At 41.8% G+C, this 13,542-nt stretch overlaps 1 protein-coding gene and 1 long non-coding RNA gene across 10 annotated transcripts in view; one reads left to right on the top strand and one right to left on the bottom strand.

Moving 5' to 3' along the window:
• LOC310681474 overlaps positions 1-13,542 on the top strand; it is a 360,526-nt gene that overhangs the window by 337,028 nt on the left and 9,956 nt on the right. The window lies entirely within an intron of this gene.
• Positions 1-13,542, bottom strand: part of TTLL5 (tubulin tyrosine ligase like 5) — a 110,352-nt gene that overhangs the window by 95,839 nt on the left and 971 nt on the right. For all 9 annotated transcript variants that reach the window (XR_014512871.1, XM_083447696.1, XM_083447690.1 and 6 more), the window contains exons 2-7: positions 12,613-12,779; positions 6,659-6,765; positions 6,025-6,107; positions 5,543-5,649; positions 4,849-4,979; positions 3,496-3,578 (exon numbers count right to left, since the gene is read on the bottom strand). Coding sequence is in view for 8 of the 9 variants with exons in the window: in XM_083447696.1 (XP_083303822.1) it covers positions 3,496-3,578; positions 4,849-4,979; positions 5,543-5,649; positions 6,025-6,107; positions 6,659-6,765; positions 12,613-12,689 (588 nt within the window). In the remaining variant the exon portion in view is untranslated. The remainder of the gene's footprint in view (positions 1-3,495; positions 3,579-4,848; positions 4,980-5,542; positions 5,650-6,024; positions 6,108-6,658; positions 6,766-12,612; positions 12,780-13,542) is intronic.

Here is a 13,542-nt window from a genome sequence, read left to right as displayed (position 1 = left end):
CTGCCTTATTCCATGGGAAAGGAGCCAGGCTGAGAACATATGAGACAAACTGGCCCCTTCAATATGGGGAAGGGAGAGATATATATGAGCGAAAGCAGTGACTCACTGTTCAGTTTTATAGTTTGCCTATTAGTTTTAGGGGACACACACACACACAAACTTTCCTATCCATTATGGCTCCTTTCACGACTAGTGATAGACAAGGTAGTTAAAACAGTCAACGGTGAATCTGCTACACTGTTCTCCATGGGTGAAATCTATTTACCAAGTGCTAATCTGTGCTGAATGCAATAGAATCATAGAATCATAGAATCATAGAATCATAGAGTTGGAAGAGACCACAAGGGCCATCGAGTCCAACCCCCTGCCAAGCAGGAAACACCATCAGAGCACTCCTGACATATGGTTGTCAAGCCTCTGCTTAAAGACCTCCAAAGAAGGAGACTCCACCACACTCCTTGGCAGCAAATTCCACTGTCGAACAGCTCTTACTGTCAGGAAGTTCTTCCTAATGTTTAGGTGGAATCTTCTTTCTTGTAGTTTGGATCCATTGCTCCGTGTCCGCTTCTCTGGAGCAGCAGAAAACAACCTTTCTCCCTCCTCTATGTGACATCCTTTTATATATTTGAACATGGCTATCATATCACCCCTTAACCTCCTCTTCTCCAGGCTAAACATGCCCAGCTCCCTTAGCCGTTCCTCATAAGGCATCGTTTCCAGGCCTTTGACCATTTTGGTTGCCCTCCTCTGGACACGTTCCAGTTTGTCAGTGTCCTTCTTGAACTGTGGTGCCCAGAACTGGACACAGTACTCCAGGTGAGGTCTGACCAGAGCAGAATACAGTGGCACTATAACTTCCCTTGATCTAGATGCTATACTCCTATTGATGCAGCCCAGAATTGCATTGGCTTTTTTAGCTGCCGCGTCACACTGTTGGCTCATGTCAAGTTTGTGGTCAACCAAGACTCCTAGATCCTTTTCACATGTACTGCTCTCAAGCCAGGTGTCACCCATCTTGTATTTGTGCCTCTCATTTTTTTTGCCCAAGTGCAATACTTTACATTTCTCTCTGTTAAAATTCATCTTGTTTGTTTTGGCCCAGTTCTCTAATCTGTCAAGGTCATTTTGAAGTGTGATCCTGTCCTCTGGGGTGTTAGCCACCCCTCCCAGTTTGGTGTCATCTGCAAATTTGATCAGGATGCCCTTGAGTCCATCATCCAAGTCGTTGATAAAGATGTTGAATAAGACCGGGCCCAAGACAGAACCCTGTGGCACCCCACTAGTCACTCTTCTCCAGGATGAAGAGGAACCATTGATGAGCACCCTTTGGGTCCGGTCAGTCAGCCAGTTACAAATCCATTGAGTGGTAGCAGAGTCAAGACCGCATTTTACCAGCTTCTTTACAAGAATATCATGGGGCACCTTGTCAAATGCCTTGCTGAAATCAAGGTAGACTACATCCACTGCGTTCCCTTCATCTACCAGGCTTGTAATTCTGTCAAAAAATGAGATCAGGTTCGTCTGACATGACTTATTTTTCAGAAATCCATGCTGACTATTGGTGATCACAGCATTCCTTTCTAGGTGCTCACAGATTGTTTGCTTAATGATCTGCTCCAGAATCTTTCCTGGTATTGATGTCAGACTGACTGGGCGGTAATTATTTGGGTCCTCTCTTTTCCCCTTTTTGAAAATAGGGACAACATTTGCCCTCCTCCAGTCTGCTGGGACTTCGCCTGTTCTCCAGGAATTCTCAAAGATGATTGCCAGTGGTTCTGAGATCACATCTGCCAGTTCTTTTAATACTCTTGGATGCAGTTCATCTGGCCCTGGAGACTTGAATACATCTAAACTAGCCAAGTATTCTTGTACTATCTCCTTAGTTATTCTGGGCTGTGTTTTCTCTGCTGAATCATTTGCTCCAAATTCTTCAGGTCGGGCATTGTTTTCTTTATCGGAGAAGACTGAGGCAAAGAAGGCATTGAGGAGTTCAGCCCTTTCTGTGTCCCCTGTTTGCATTTCACCATCTTCTCCTCTGAGTGACCCCACTGTTTCTTTGTTCTTCCTTTTGCTATGAACATACCCATAAAAGCCTTTTTTGTTGCTTTTAACCTCTCTAGCAAGCCTGAGTTCATTTTGTGCTTTAGCTTTTCTGACTTTGTGTCTACACGTGCTGGCTATTTGTTTGAATTCCTCTTTGGTGGTTTCCCCCCTTTTCCATTTTTTGTACACATCCTTTTTTAATCTTAACTCAGTTAAAAGTTCTTTAGATAGCCACCCTGGCTTCCTTAGGCACCTTCCATGTTTCCGTCTCATTGGTATTGCCTGAAGTTGTGCTTTTACTATCTCCCTCTTAACAAACTCCCAGCCATCATGAACTCCCTTTCCTTTTAGTATTACTGTCCATGGGATCTCACCCAGCACTTCCCTAAGTTTTATGAAGTCGGCTTTCTTAAAGTCAAGAAATTGAGTCCTAGTATGCTAGTATGCAATAGATTCGGGTGAGCTAGTTACCTATAGCAAAAATGTCACCACACCCTTGCTTCTCCAGATTTCTGATCAAGTGCTTGGTAAAATTTGCCTCACCATACCGACAACTAGCCTAACATATGAGTGTATGGTCAACATGACCAGATTACCATCTGATAGCCGCTTCTAATCATTCTGTGGCTGCCCTAAAAGCATGGTAACTTTTGCACTATGAACCTCAAGATATCTCCACTTGCCAGAATGGGGATGTGTCTGTTTAGAAGTAACATTAGCCAACAAACGAGTAATCTCAGTTCAGGAGGTGAGAATGCACAGAACTGCAACCACCTGAACATAACTGCTCTTAGACTTACAAAGTTTTTCTGAATCTACCCCTCTTCTTCAGGATACACCCCTGAAAAGATATTCCTATAACCTCTCCGGCAATATGGCGGGAGTCACCTAATCAGCCCTGTCAAGGGAAGCCCTGCACAAAGTTAGTGCCTGTGCAATGGAACTTTCCCCTGCCTCCCACTTCAAAAAAATTGGCTCTTGGGGAGTCAGAAGAATCCCCAGAACAGCACATAGTGGGAGAGGGTATCGTTCTACCTGGCAAGCTGGAATGCACAAAGGGAACAACTGGAATTTCACCCAGGAAATTCACTCACAGTTTTAAAACATTCATGTCCTAAGTCAAAGGTCTTATATACACTACTTCCTTGGTATCCAAGACTCAGACATCTTGCACATGTTAAGTAGCAACCAAAACAGTAACAGCTACTCTGCTTGCTCTGTCTAGGCTCTGTTGTCAGCATTTGACAAACCAAATACGAAACATCTATCTAATAATTTGCTTAACTGATACAAGTGACAGGGAACAGGACAAGTGCAGCAAGATAAACCATACTCAGTGTGTTGCTCCAGCAGTCTGAACATTTATGTGGAGCCCAAAATGTTATCATGAAACGTTATCACTTGTTCAAAGATGCAAGCGACTTATCAAGCTAGGTATATTTAAGTGCTTACATTGTTGATCAAATAGACACCTCGTCCTCTAGAAGATGCCACAGGTTTCACTATCCAGGGTCCCCTATCCTTTGAATAGGAACCTGGTTGAGAAAGAATAAAAATCACAAACACTATCAAATGATTTACCAAAAGGTTTACCAGACATTGCCACAGCTTCCAGCAATGACTGAATGGAATTTCAGCAGTGCTTATGGGCCTCTTTTAGCCAGTCTTTATATGAACTGCTAAAAAATTGCCACAGGTGTCTTTTCATTCTGCATCTTTCCTCCTCATTTTATACTCAGTTTGGTCACAGATAGCGACACACAGCAATTATGGGATTTGGAAAATTCACTTGCTTGGTTTGTACTTAGCATAGAAAGCTACCTTATTCTGAGTGAGATCATTGGTTCATCTACAGCTGAATTGTCCACCCTAACCCGCAGCAGCTCTCCAGGATTTCTAACAGGGTTCTCTCCCAGCCCTACCTGCAGATGCCAGGGAGGGAACCTGGGACTTCCTCCATGCAAAACTGATATTCTACCACTGAGCTACAGCCATTCCCCTGTGACTTATGCCTAAATGATAGAGTGTGCCACTACACAGGGAAACTTGTGCTGCTTCACTCCTGCTGTACTACCAGCACCTAAGCCATGGTTTGCCTTAGAACTATGTCCAAACCCAGGCTCGTGGCTTGTTTTCTCCAAAACCATAAGCACTAAGCCAAGTACAAACTTTGGTTACCGATCAAATTTTGTGAACCCCTGTTTGGACATAACGCTAAGTCAAAATACTACAGCAGCAGCAGGGGAGGAGCAATTCTCCCCTGTGCACCAGCATGCTTGCTCATTCACAATAAGCCATGGTTTGGCTTATGGCTATGTGCAAACCAGACTAAAGTAAGCACAGAGCTCGGGAATCACCCCCATCAATTGTTACACTCAAATGGCTGGTGATTTTTTTTAAAAAATTAAGGCTTTGGACTCCAAATCATGTGCCTTAGTATGGAGGAACAGAAATGTCCCACATTTAAATATCTACTTCCCAGGTTTTCCCAATGCATGACCTCCACTGCAAGAATTCAAAGGGTTAAGAGAGGACTTTTCCTAGGGGAGTCATTGAAATATCAATCAATCAATCAATCAATCAATCTTTATTACGGTCCAGAGACCCAACAAATCATTACAAATCAATACACAATTCATACAGCCTACCTCCAGGTTAATCAAGCATTTTGTTTAGAATATAGAGCTCATTTGTTCGTGCAACCACCGATAAAAACTTTGCCACTGCTAATGTTCTAACATTTGTCCGGTCATTGAAATATCCCGACTTTACTTAATACTTGGTCACTTTGATTCAGTCACTTACAGCAAAACTCTTGATATTCAGCAGGGAGAATGAAGGTCTGAGGGAGCACATGGAAGGTTTTGAATCCATAGGTTTGCTGCATGCGAATGATGTTCTTGTACAATCTGTCCTTTCGAGTTAATTCATAAGACCTGAAGAGATGTACATGCAGTTTTCAGATGTCGCCTCTTTGTGAGGATCTTTGAAAATTAATTACCTTAACACTCACAGGTTTTAAGGAGCACAAGGAACTTGCACAATTCTAGCTTGCTCTCTTGCTACTGTCAGTCTGAATACAACATAAAGGTCTGCAGTCACCAACTGATTATTGACTCTCTCCTACTGAAGGCATTCTAAAGGATGGTATGAATGTACCAAGCTTACAGAAAGATTTCTTGGTGGTGGCTCCTCATTCCAATTTCCCTAGAGATCCATTAATTCTAAGCAATAATAGGCAACTCTTTGAGCAAGTATCTCATGGCAAGGGATTTTATTTTATTTTTTTAATTTAGAAACTATTTTTATTAGTGTTCTTATGAAAGCTTTACTGAGCATGATGACTTTGGGGATGGGAATTTATAAATCTCATTTGTCCCAATTTTCTACATAAGCTATAAGAGAGACTGAAGAATAATATAGTGCATATTCAAGTCACACTGCTTATTTGCACCCTTCTATAGAGGCATTTCTATGCAGTCATCACATATCCCCTTACCTGGGAAAGTGGTTGACCTTTTGAATATCTGTGAGGGTTCGTAGAATGTAGGGTTTCAGATGGGATCCTGTCCACATAAGGTTATACTCATTGCTGCTTGGGTGTACCTAAACATGACAAGGAAGTTGGGGGAAAGTATATTACCAACCAAACAAGACACTAGATTCCAAAACAAAAACAATTCACACAGCCAGTATTAATCCACCTCCACAAGCTTTGTTTCTTCAGGTATGTATACAATTTGTAGGTTTTAAAGTATCATACTATACAAAAGGAGTGTACATTATAAAGTTATCATATTAGAAACAGTATATATGACAAGCTACCAAATGCAGGAGTGCGCTTTGTCATGCTTTTTGTTTGAACAGCTGTACCTTAACACACTCCATGCTCTGAACTATATCTGTCTCTTGGCTCTAAGAGTAGGCAAACATAATTGGACTTTCAGTCTCTTCATATTTAACAAGTCCTGATGAACATACCTCCCGGAATCCATGAGCTGACAAAATGCTCCGCACCAGGCGACTGTCTGTTCTCACAATCTTAAAAGACAAGCGATAGCGCTCTGTGAAGAAAGTATCACAAATTAGTAACACCCCAGCCACGTTATATTTCACTGGCTGCCAAAGGGAAACAGTGTTAGGGAACTTGACACATTCCATTATTCCTACACTACTACTACTTATTATTATGATTATTATTAATATTATTATTTTATTAGGGATGCAGCAAAACCAATAAGGGTAAATTACAAAATTCAGCCTGGCCCTCCCTCTTTCTTTCTTTTTTCCACATGTTTGTTTAATCAGTTAATTTACTGTTGCTGCACAAGAAAGAGCCTATGAACTTTTTAGACTTCCAAACAATGCTAAGCACTTTTTAACTCCTGTTGTTTTTAACAGACATTTTCAGAGCATGTTTAAATTTTTCTCTTAGGAACTTAGAAGGTTGTAACTTGACTGTTTTGATTTATTTATTTATAGTCAAAGCAACACATAACTCTAATATGTCAAGAGCTATTTCATTTATTTATATGACAAGAAGAGAAATCATATACAGGTAATTTCATTTTATATACTCTTGCTGAGATAATGAGTTGCATAAAACCACATTTACCCCCAATCAAGCGGATGTAACTGTCCTTGGTTAGAATAGCTTCTGCATGAAATACCAGGATTGGGATCCTTCTGAATCCACCTGTCCACATGATGCATGGGTGCTCCCTAAAACAGCAAAACACATTTATGAACATATACAGGAAAATGCTAATTATGAAGAGAGTCAGAATACCTGCATACAGCAACCCCTATGTAGATTAAAACTACTTAAAAGTAAATATAAGCCTCAAGATTCAGAAACATAAAAACAGCAGTTAACCCTCTTATGACAAACATTTATTGCTGAAATGTACAGCAATTTTTCTTCTCCTTTTTTCTGATCCAACATTTAAAGCAAGGCATTAAAATGCTTATGAGGGAAAGAGAGATGATCTAGATATTTCATGGAGCATTAGATTGGGATGCAATGTTCAAAGAATTATTCCAAGACAAACCCTTACATTTTCTGAGTGCAATTCAAGTTATAAACTGGCCAGGTATCGTGGCAACCCATGCTAAGGCAACACCTCAGCAAGTCAAATGGCAACACATTACTACACTAAGGTTACATCTCAGCTCAGAGATGTTGACATTTGCACAGTTACCACACAGCAAAAGGCTTAATTCAGTCTAGAATGTTGCGTAGCAACGCAGAAAAATAAGAAAAAGTGGAGTTGGAAGAAGAAAAGCCAGGGTATAGCATGTGGCAATGTACAAGGAAATTCTTACTTATAAATTAAGCAAGTCATCATATGCAGAAATGCTTTTGTTTTATCAATATTTCTATGACGTAAAATTAAAATTTGGATATTTGGGTGGTCTGATAACTATACAGCATGCACCAAAAACTTCACAACAAGTTTTTATTAAGATAGGAGTCATTATATACCCATCTTCCAGTATTACCCTGTGCTAAAAGACATGTTAGAAACAGAAAGGAGGAACGCTTAGAAATTTCCCTCACACCAATTTCACCTCTTTTCTCTCCAAAATAACATATAAGCTGGGAGGTGGGGAGCAATTAAGAGATCTACATGGCTTATATTCTGCCCAAGAACAAAATGATACAAAAACACATGCTAGTTCAAGACTCCCATTAAGGAACAGGAAGGAAAATTAGGATGTACAAGGACTCAGTTGCAAGTAGGCACTTTTGCCTTTGTTAAAGTATGAAGAAAAACATGCTGTTGTTTAAGAGTATACTATACAGGTACATAAACTGACAAGTAGACCAAGAATAAGAATGTTTATTGCTACAAATACAAAGCAATGCATTTACAGTCTTGAAGCGGTGAGTGTACTTTTCAGCTGCTGCCTTAACAGTCCTAAAAACAACAGCTTTAGTTTACTGTTGTTTTTAAGAGATTTCCAGTTCTCACATCACTGCTGTAAACTGTAAATGTGATAGCAGGCCATTCAAGCATATCTTACACAAGGAAGGATACCAAAATGCTTGATAGTCTATGTAGTGCTGTCAGCACATCAATATTTCAGCACTCTCCCCATATTTATTTATTTCAGAATTTAAAAAAATAGTGCACAGCATATACACTATGTCAACCAACATGAAATATTTTCCACCTATTGATGGATCGTGCAAATTATTATATGCAGCATGCTGCTTAGCTAGAGCTCTCAAGCATATTTTCAATATGACTTACAAATGCAAATAAGCTATTACAGACCCTTCACAAAAATAACCATTTGCCTTCATGTGAACAAATGCCCAAGTCTAGGACAATTCTATCTATCTGCATAAACTGCAAGAAGTCAATCACTGAAGGTGAATATACAGTTGTACACTTCCTTTCCCTTAAGTTCCTTTACACAGGATTCTTTTGATTATTAGAATCCCACATCACCATGTCAGTATGAAGAACAATTTTGTGTCCTTTGATGCCCCAGGTTGTTCACCCTGAACACTGAGCTGGGTCAAGCAAAGATGTTAAGTCAAATATTTTCCATGCCTACTCCAGCACCTTATGTAAGTGGGAACAGAGCCGAGACTGAAGGAAGGTACTTTAGGCTAATTCCTGTTCTGAGGATTTACACTAAGGACACCACAGCTCAGACACTAACACTCACCCTCTTCATGACCCTCAGCTTCCTGGAATAACATGCTAGAGGACAGCAGTCACTGCCTAGAGAATAATCCAGACATCTATGCACTGCAACCAGCTCAGTATTGCTTGAAGTATACTGAGAAAGATGTCTGGACATGCAGACTGGAGATCCCTACAACTGTGGCACTGTGCACAGTGTGGTATTTCTGACAAAAAAGAAATGCCTGCCAAAGCAGATTTGGTTGCAAGAAGGAAGGAAGGAAGATTTGGGCCTCAATAATAATACATAGAATCCCTAGCAGGATGTAACACACACACACACACACACAGAGAGAGAGAGAGAGAGAGAGAGAGAGAAATAGAGAAGATACCAGAAAAGTGTTATGGGCATTCCCATCCGATCTGAGGTACGGTCCATGTCCCTTTCAAGTCAGCAGGCAAAACTCTGACTTATTTAAATAAATTAAAATAGCAACCTTAGAAAAATTAGTGTCCATAGTGTATATCAGTAGTCAAATAAAAGACAGCTGAGAGAGTAAGGTTGTTCAAGTAACCAGATCAAGTTATTAATTATCACTTCTAGAACACTTACAGTCTACTAAACACTGTACAGATATTTAAAAACAAGTATACCTGCCCTCTGGCGAACAATCCAATAAACATACTACAAAAGTAAAAAGTAACCAGGACAGAAGAGAAAATAATGCAGTTTTCAATTCTTAAGGTAAAGGGACCCTTGACCATTAGGTCCGGTCGTGACACTGGGGTTGCGGCGCTCATCTTGCTTTATTGGCCAAAGGAGCCAGCGTACAGCTTCCGGGTCATGTGGCCAGCATGACTAAGCCACTTCTGGTGAACCAGAGCAGTGCACGGAAACGCCGTTTACCTTATTGCTGGAGTGGTACCTATTTATCTACTTGCACTTTGATGTGCTTTCAAACTGCTAGGTTGGCAGGAGCAGGGAATGGGAGCTCACCCCGTTGCAGGGATTCGAACCGCCAACCTTCTGATCGGCAAGTCCTAGGCTCTGTGGTTTAACCCACAGCGCCACCCGCGTCCCATTTTTCAATCCTTAATACTATGAAAATGATCTTATAGCAACAAGCTGGGATAGAAGCACCACACATATTACTCAGGAATAGATACTGTTGCCACTTGATGCTAGTAGCATGACTGGTTAGCAAGAGGTTTTTTCTCTATTGTACCATTTCTCTATGGCTCAGGGCTAACATTTTAGAAGATTCAGACCTCTACAAATACAGCATATGAAACAGGATAAGGTTCCCAAACCTCTTGTATTTCAGTATCATCTTCTATTTACCTGCAAGCATTGACAGATCCAGAGCTGTCCAGGCTCTTAGGTTAGATGGATGTTAAAGTACAAACAATTTGGAGAAGCTAAGAAATCACTTGATGTTTCTCATCTTCTCTAAACATGATTACAGATGAGCACAGATCACTACCTACTCTCTAGCAAGCAAGGTTTTATCTCACTTGCCTTGTACTTTGGATGAGAAACAACAAAGTTTTTTCCAAACCACAGCACAGGTGAGAGAATAACCTCCACCTTTCAGAGTTCTCCATGCACTCCAAAAGACTTGGGGAAAGAGAGGGGGTTGGTGGCAACCACCAAAGGACCCATTAGTAAGTCATGGCAGTATCTGTTAAAGATGATCAATAACAAGATCATAAAAATTGGTGATAATTAAAGATAACCATTCAGAAAGAAGCCAGAGCCAGCCAAAGGCATATTGCAAAGGGCGAAAAGTTGCCTCCCAGGAGTCTATTATACATAGAATAGCTCAGCAAACCATTTAATCTTATTTCAACATCTTCCACAGCACCGAGGGCAGGGGCCTAGTTTAGTGGATGCAGGAAAGGTTTGCATAGCACACACACAGAGCTCTCTACAATCTGCCACCTAAGGCAGCTGTCTCACTCTGCCTCATGGTAACAATAATAATAATAAAAATAATAATATTTATACCCTACCCATAACTCAGTGATAGAGTAAGTGCTTTGCATGTAGAAGATCCTAAGTTCAGTCCCCAGCATCCATTTCAGTCCAGCTTTCACCCTGGTCACGGGACCGAGACAGTTCTGGCCACCCTAACAGCTGTAGGCAGCTGGATCGAGGCGGGTCAGGGCTGCTGATTCTTCTAGATCTGTCAGCAGCCTTTGACATGGTCGATTACGAACTTCTGAGCCACCGCCTTTTTGACGCGGGGATTCAGGCACAGTCCTACAGTAGCTGTGCTCTTTCCTTTCAGGTCAGGGACAGAGGGTGGCACTAGGGAAGGAGTTGTCGTCGCGGCACTCCTTGGTGTGTGACGTGCCGCAGGGCGCAATCCTATCCCCAAAGCTTTTTAACATCTTTATATGTCCCCTCATCCAGCTTGTCTGGAGTTTTGGTTTGGGTTGCCACCAGTATGCTGATGACACCCAACTTTATCTGTAGATGGACAGCCATCCTGACTTGGCCCCAGACACACAGATCAGGTGCTTGGAAGCTGTGGCTGGATGGCTGCATGGGAGCCGGTTGAAGTTAAATCCTTCGAAGACCCTTTGACTGGGTCTGGACGACATGGGGCTGGTGGTCCAACTCCCATCTCTTGCAAGGGCACAATTAATGCCAGCGCCTTCTGTGAATCGTCTGGGTGTAATCTTCGACAACGCCCTTTCTATGGAGGTGCAGGTTACAGCTACAACAAAGGCGGCATTTTTCCATCTCCGCCATGCTAAGCAATTGGTCCCTTACTTCTCTCGCCCTGATCTTGCCACTGTGATCCATGCAACGGTCACCTCCAGGCTTGGTTATTGTAATTCATTCTATGTGGGGCAGCCCTTGAAGCTGACTCAGAAACTCCAGCAGGTGCAGAATGCCGCAGCGAGACTCCTTATGGGGTCCTCACCACGGAATCACATTCATCCAGTGCTATACCAACTGCACTGGCTCCCGGTGGAGTACAGGATCAGATTTATGATGCTGGTTTTAACCTTTAAAGCCTTATATGACCTAGGACCCTCATATCTACGGGACTGCCTCTCCTGGTATGCCCCACGGAGGACCTTACGGTCCGCAAATAATAACATCTTGGAGGTCCCAAGCCTCAAGGAGATTAGACTGGCCTCGACCAGGGCCAAGGCCTTTTCAGCCATGGCCCTGGCCTGGTGGACCACTCCGTCACAAGAGACCAGGGCCCTGAGGGATTTGACATCTTTCCTCAGGGCCTGCAACACGGAGCTGTTCTGCCAGGTCTTTGGTTGGGGTCTGACTCCCTCTCCCCTTTCATAAGAACATGCATGACAGTGGCCTCTCAATTTTTCTCACAGGCTCATATAAGTTCAGCACAAACAGCTGGGCCTGGTGAGCATTTAAGGTCCCCAACCCTTATCTGTGGATTGCCATCTGACTGGATTTTATTCTGATCTTGATCTGATTTTAGGATGTATTTTAATTGATTGCCTGATTTTATGTTAATGTGTTATACATTGATGTTAGCCGCCTTGAGCCCGGTTTTGGCCGGGGAGGGCGGGGTATAAATAAAAATTATTATTATTATTAGCTGTTAAAGGATCAGAGAGCAAGAAAGACCTTGGAGAGTCACAGTCAGAGTGGAGAACACTGGACTAGATGGACAATCAGTCTGATCTGGTATAAGGCAGCTTTGTATGTTCATGTATGACTATTCCATCTTCCTGACTCCAGAATTACAGGAGAACACAGCTTTTCAGACTCTAAAAGAATACTCAGGTGCAAGTTGAATACTGATCTTTCATGCATTGTAACCAACCAATTGTAACCATTGTAACCAACCTTTTTAACAATGAGAAATAACCTTCCAAGTACAGATGATGAGATGCAAGATGTACAGTTTCAATGTCATATACAGGTACCATGTTAACTTACTCTGGTCCTTCCACCACTTCCTCTTCCTCTGAGGACGAATCTGTTTCTTCCAAGTCCCGAGCCATTCCAACGGGCATTTCCTGTGGACGTTTTCATACAGCCCAGAAACGATGGCCTCTCAAACTCTCCCCCGTAGAATCAGTAAACCTATCCACCAGTGCTGTTTTCTACAACAACAACAACAACAACAACAGCAACAAAATGACTGCTTTGAGTAAACTGAGATATGGAGTACCCTGGCATTATTTCCTCCCTTACAAAGAAAGTCAGGGTGGTGTCGTGACAAGAGTGCTGAATCTGGGTATCAAGAACATAGGTAATAATCCCCCTCAACCACAATGCCTATGAGCGAAGTTACTATTTCACAATATTGCTGAGTGGATAAAATATGATACACCACCCTGAGCTTATTAGAGAAAGGGGAGGATACCAATATGAATAATTAATACTCTCTAACAGACCACCTTTAATATTGATCTAAGCCATATTTTCACAGGCACTTCATGCAGAAACGGCAACAGTGTCTCCTGCATTTTGAGAAAGCTTATCTATTCTTACTTATTTTATTTGTATTTCTGTATAGTGCATGGCATTATCTTGATGCTCAGAGGTTTATAAATATACCTGATAAAATTAAATGAATAAATAACTGGCAGAAGGCTGTACTACGATTGCCTTCCTCCTCTACTTGTACTGCTATGGGAATCAACACTTAAAATATCCACCCCAGTCACAAACTGACAGTTACATATATCCTTATCCCAGACACGTTGACATGTATCTTGCACTAATTCACCAGCTCTAATCTACCGGCTTGAAAGATTATACACTATACCATAGACTGGAAGGGGCGAGCTGAGAGAGGCGCCTGTGCTGAAAACTTGCCGGTTGTCAGAAGTTCAACTCAGATTCAGCTCAGCACCGTTTCCT

The sequence above is a fragment of the Podarcis tiliguerta genome (assembly GCF_965153285.1).
Source record: "Podarcis tiliguerta genome assembly, chromosome: 1".
NCBI classification, from domain to species: domain Eukaryota; kingdom Metazoa; phylum Chordata; class Lepidosauria; order Squamata; family Lacertidae; genus Podarcis; species Podarcis tiliguerta.
The sequence above is the reverse complement of the archived record's forward strand: the minus strand, read 5'-3'. Positions and strand labels throughout refer to the sequence as shown.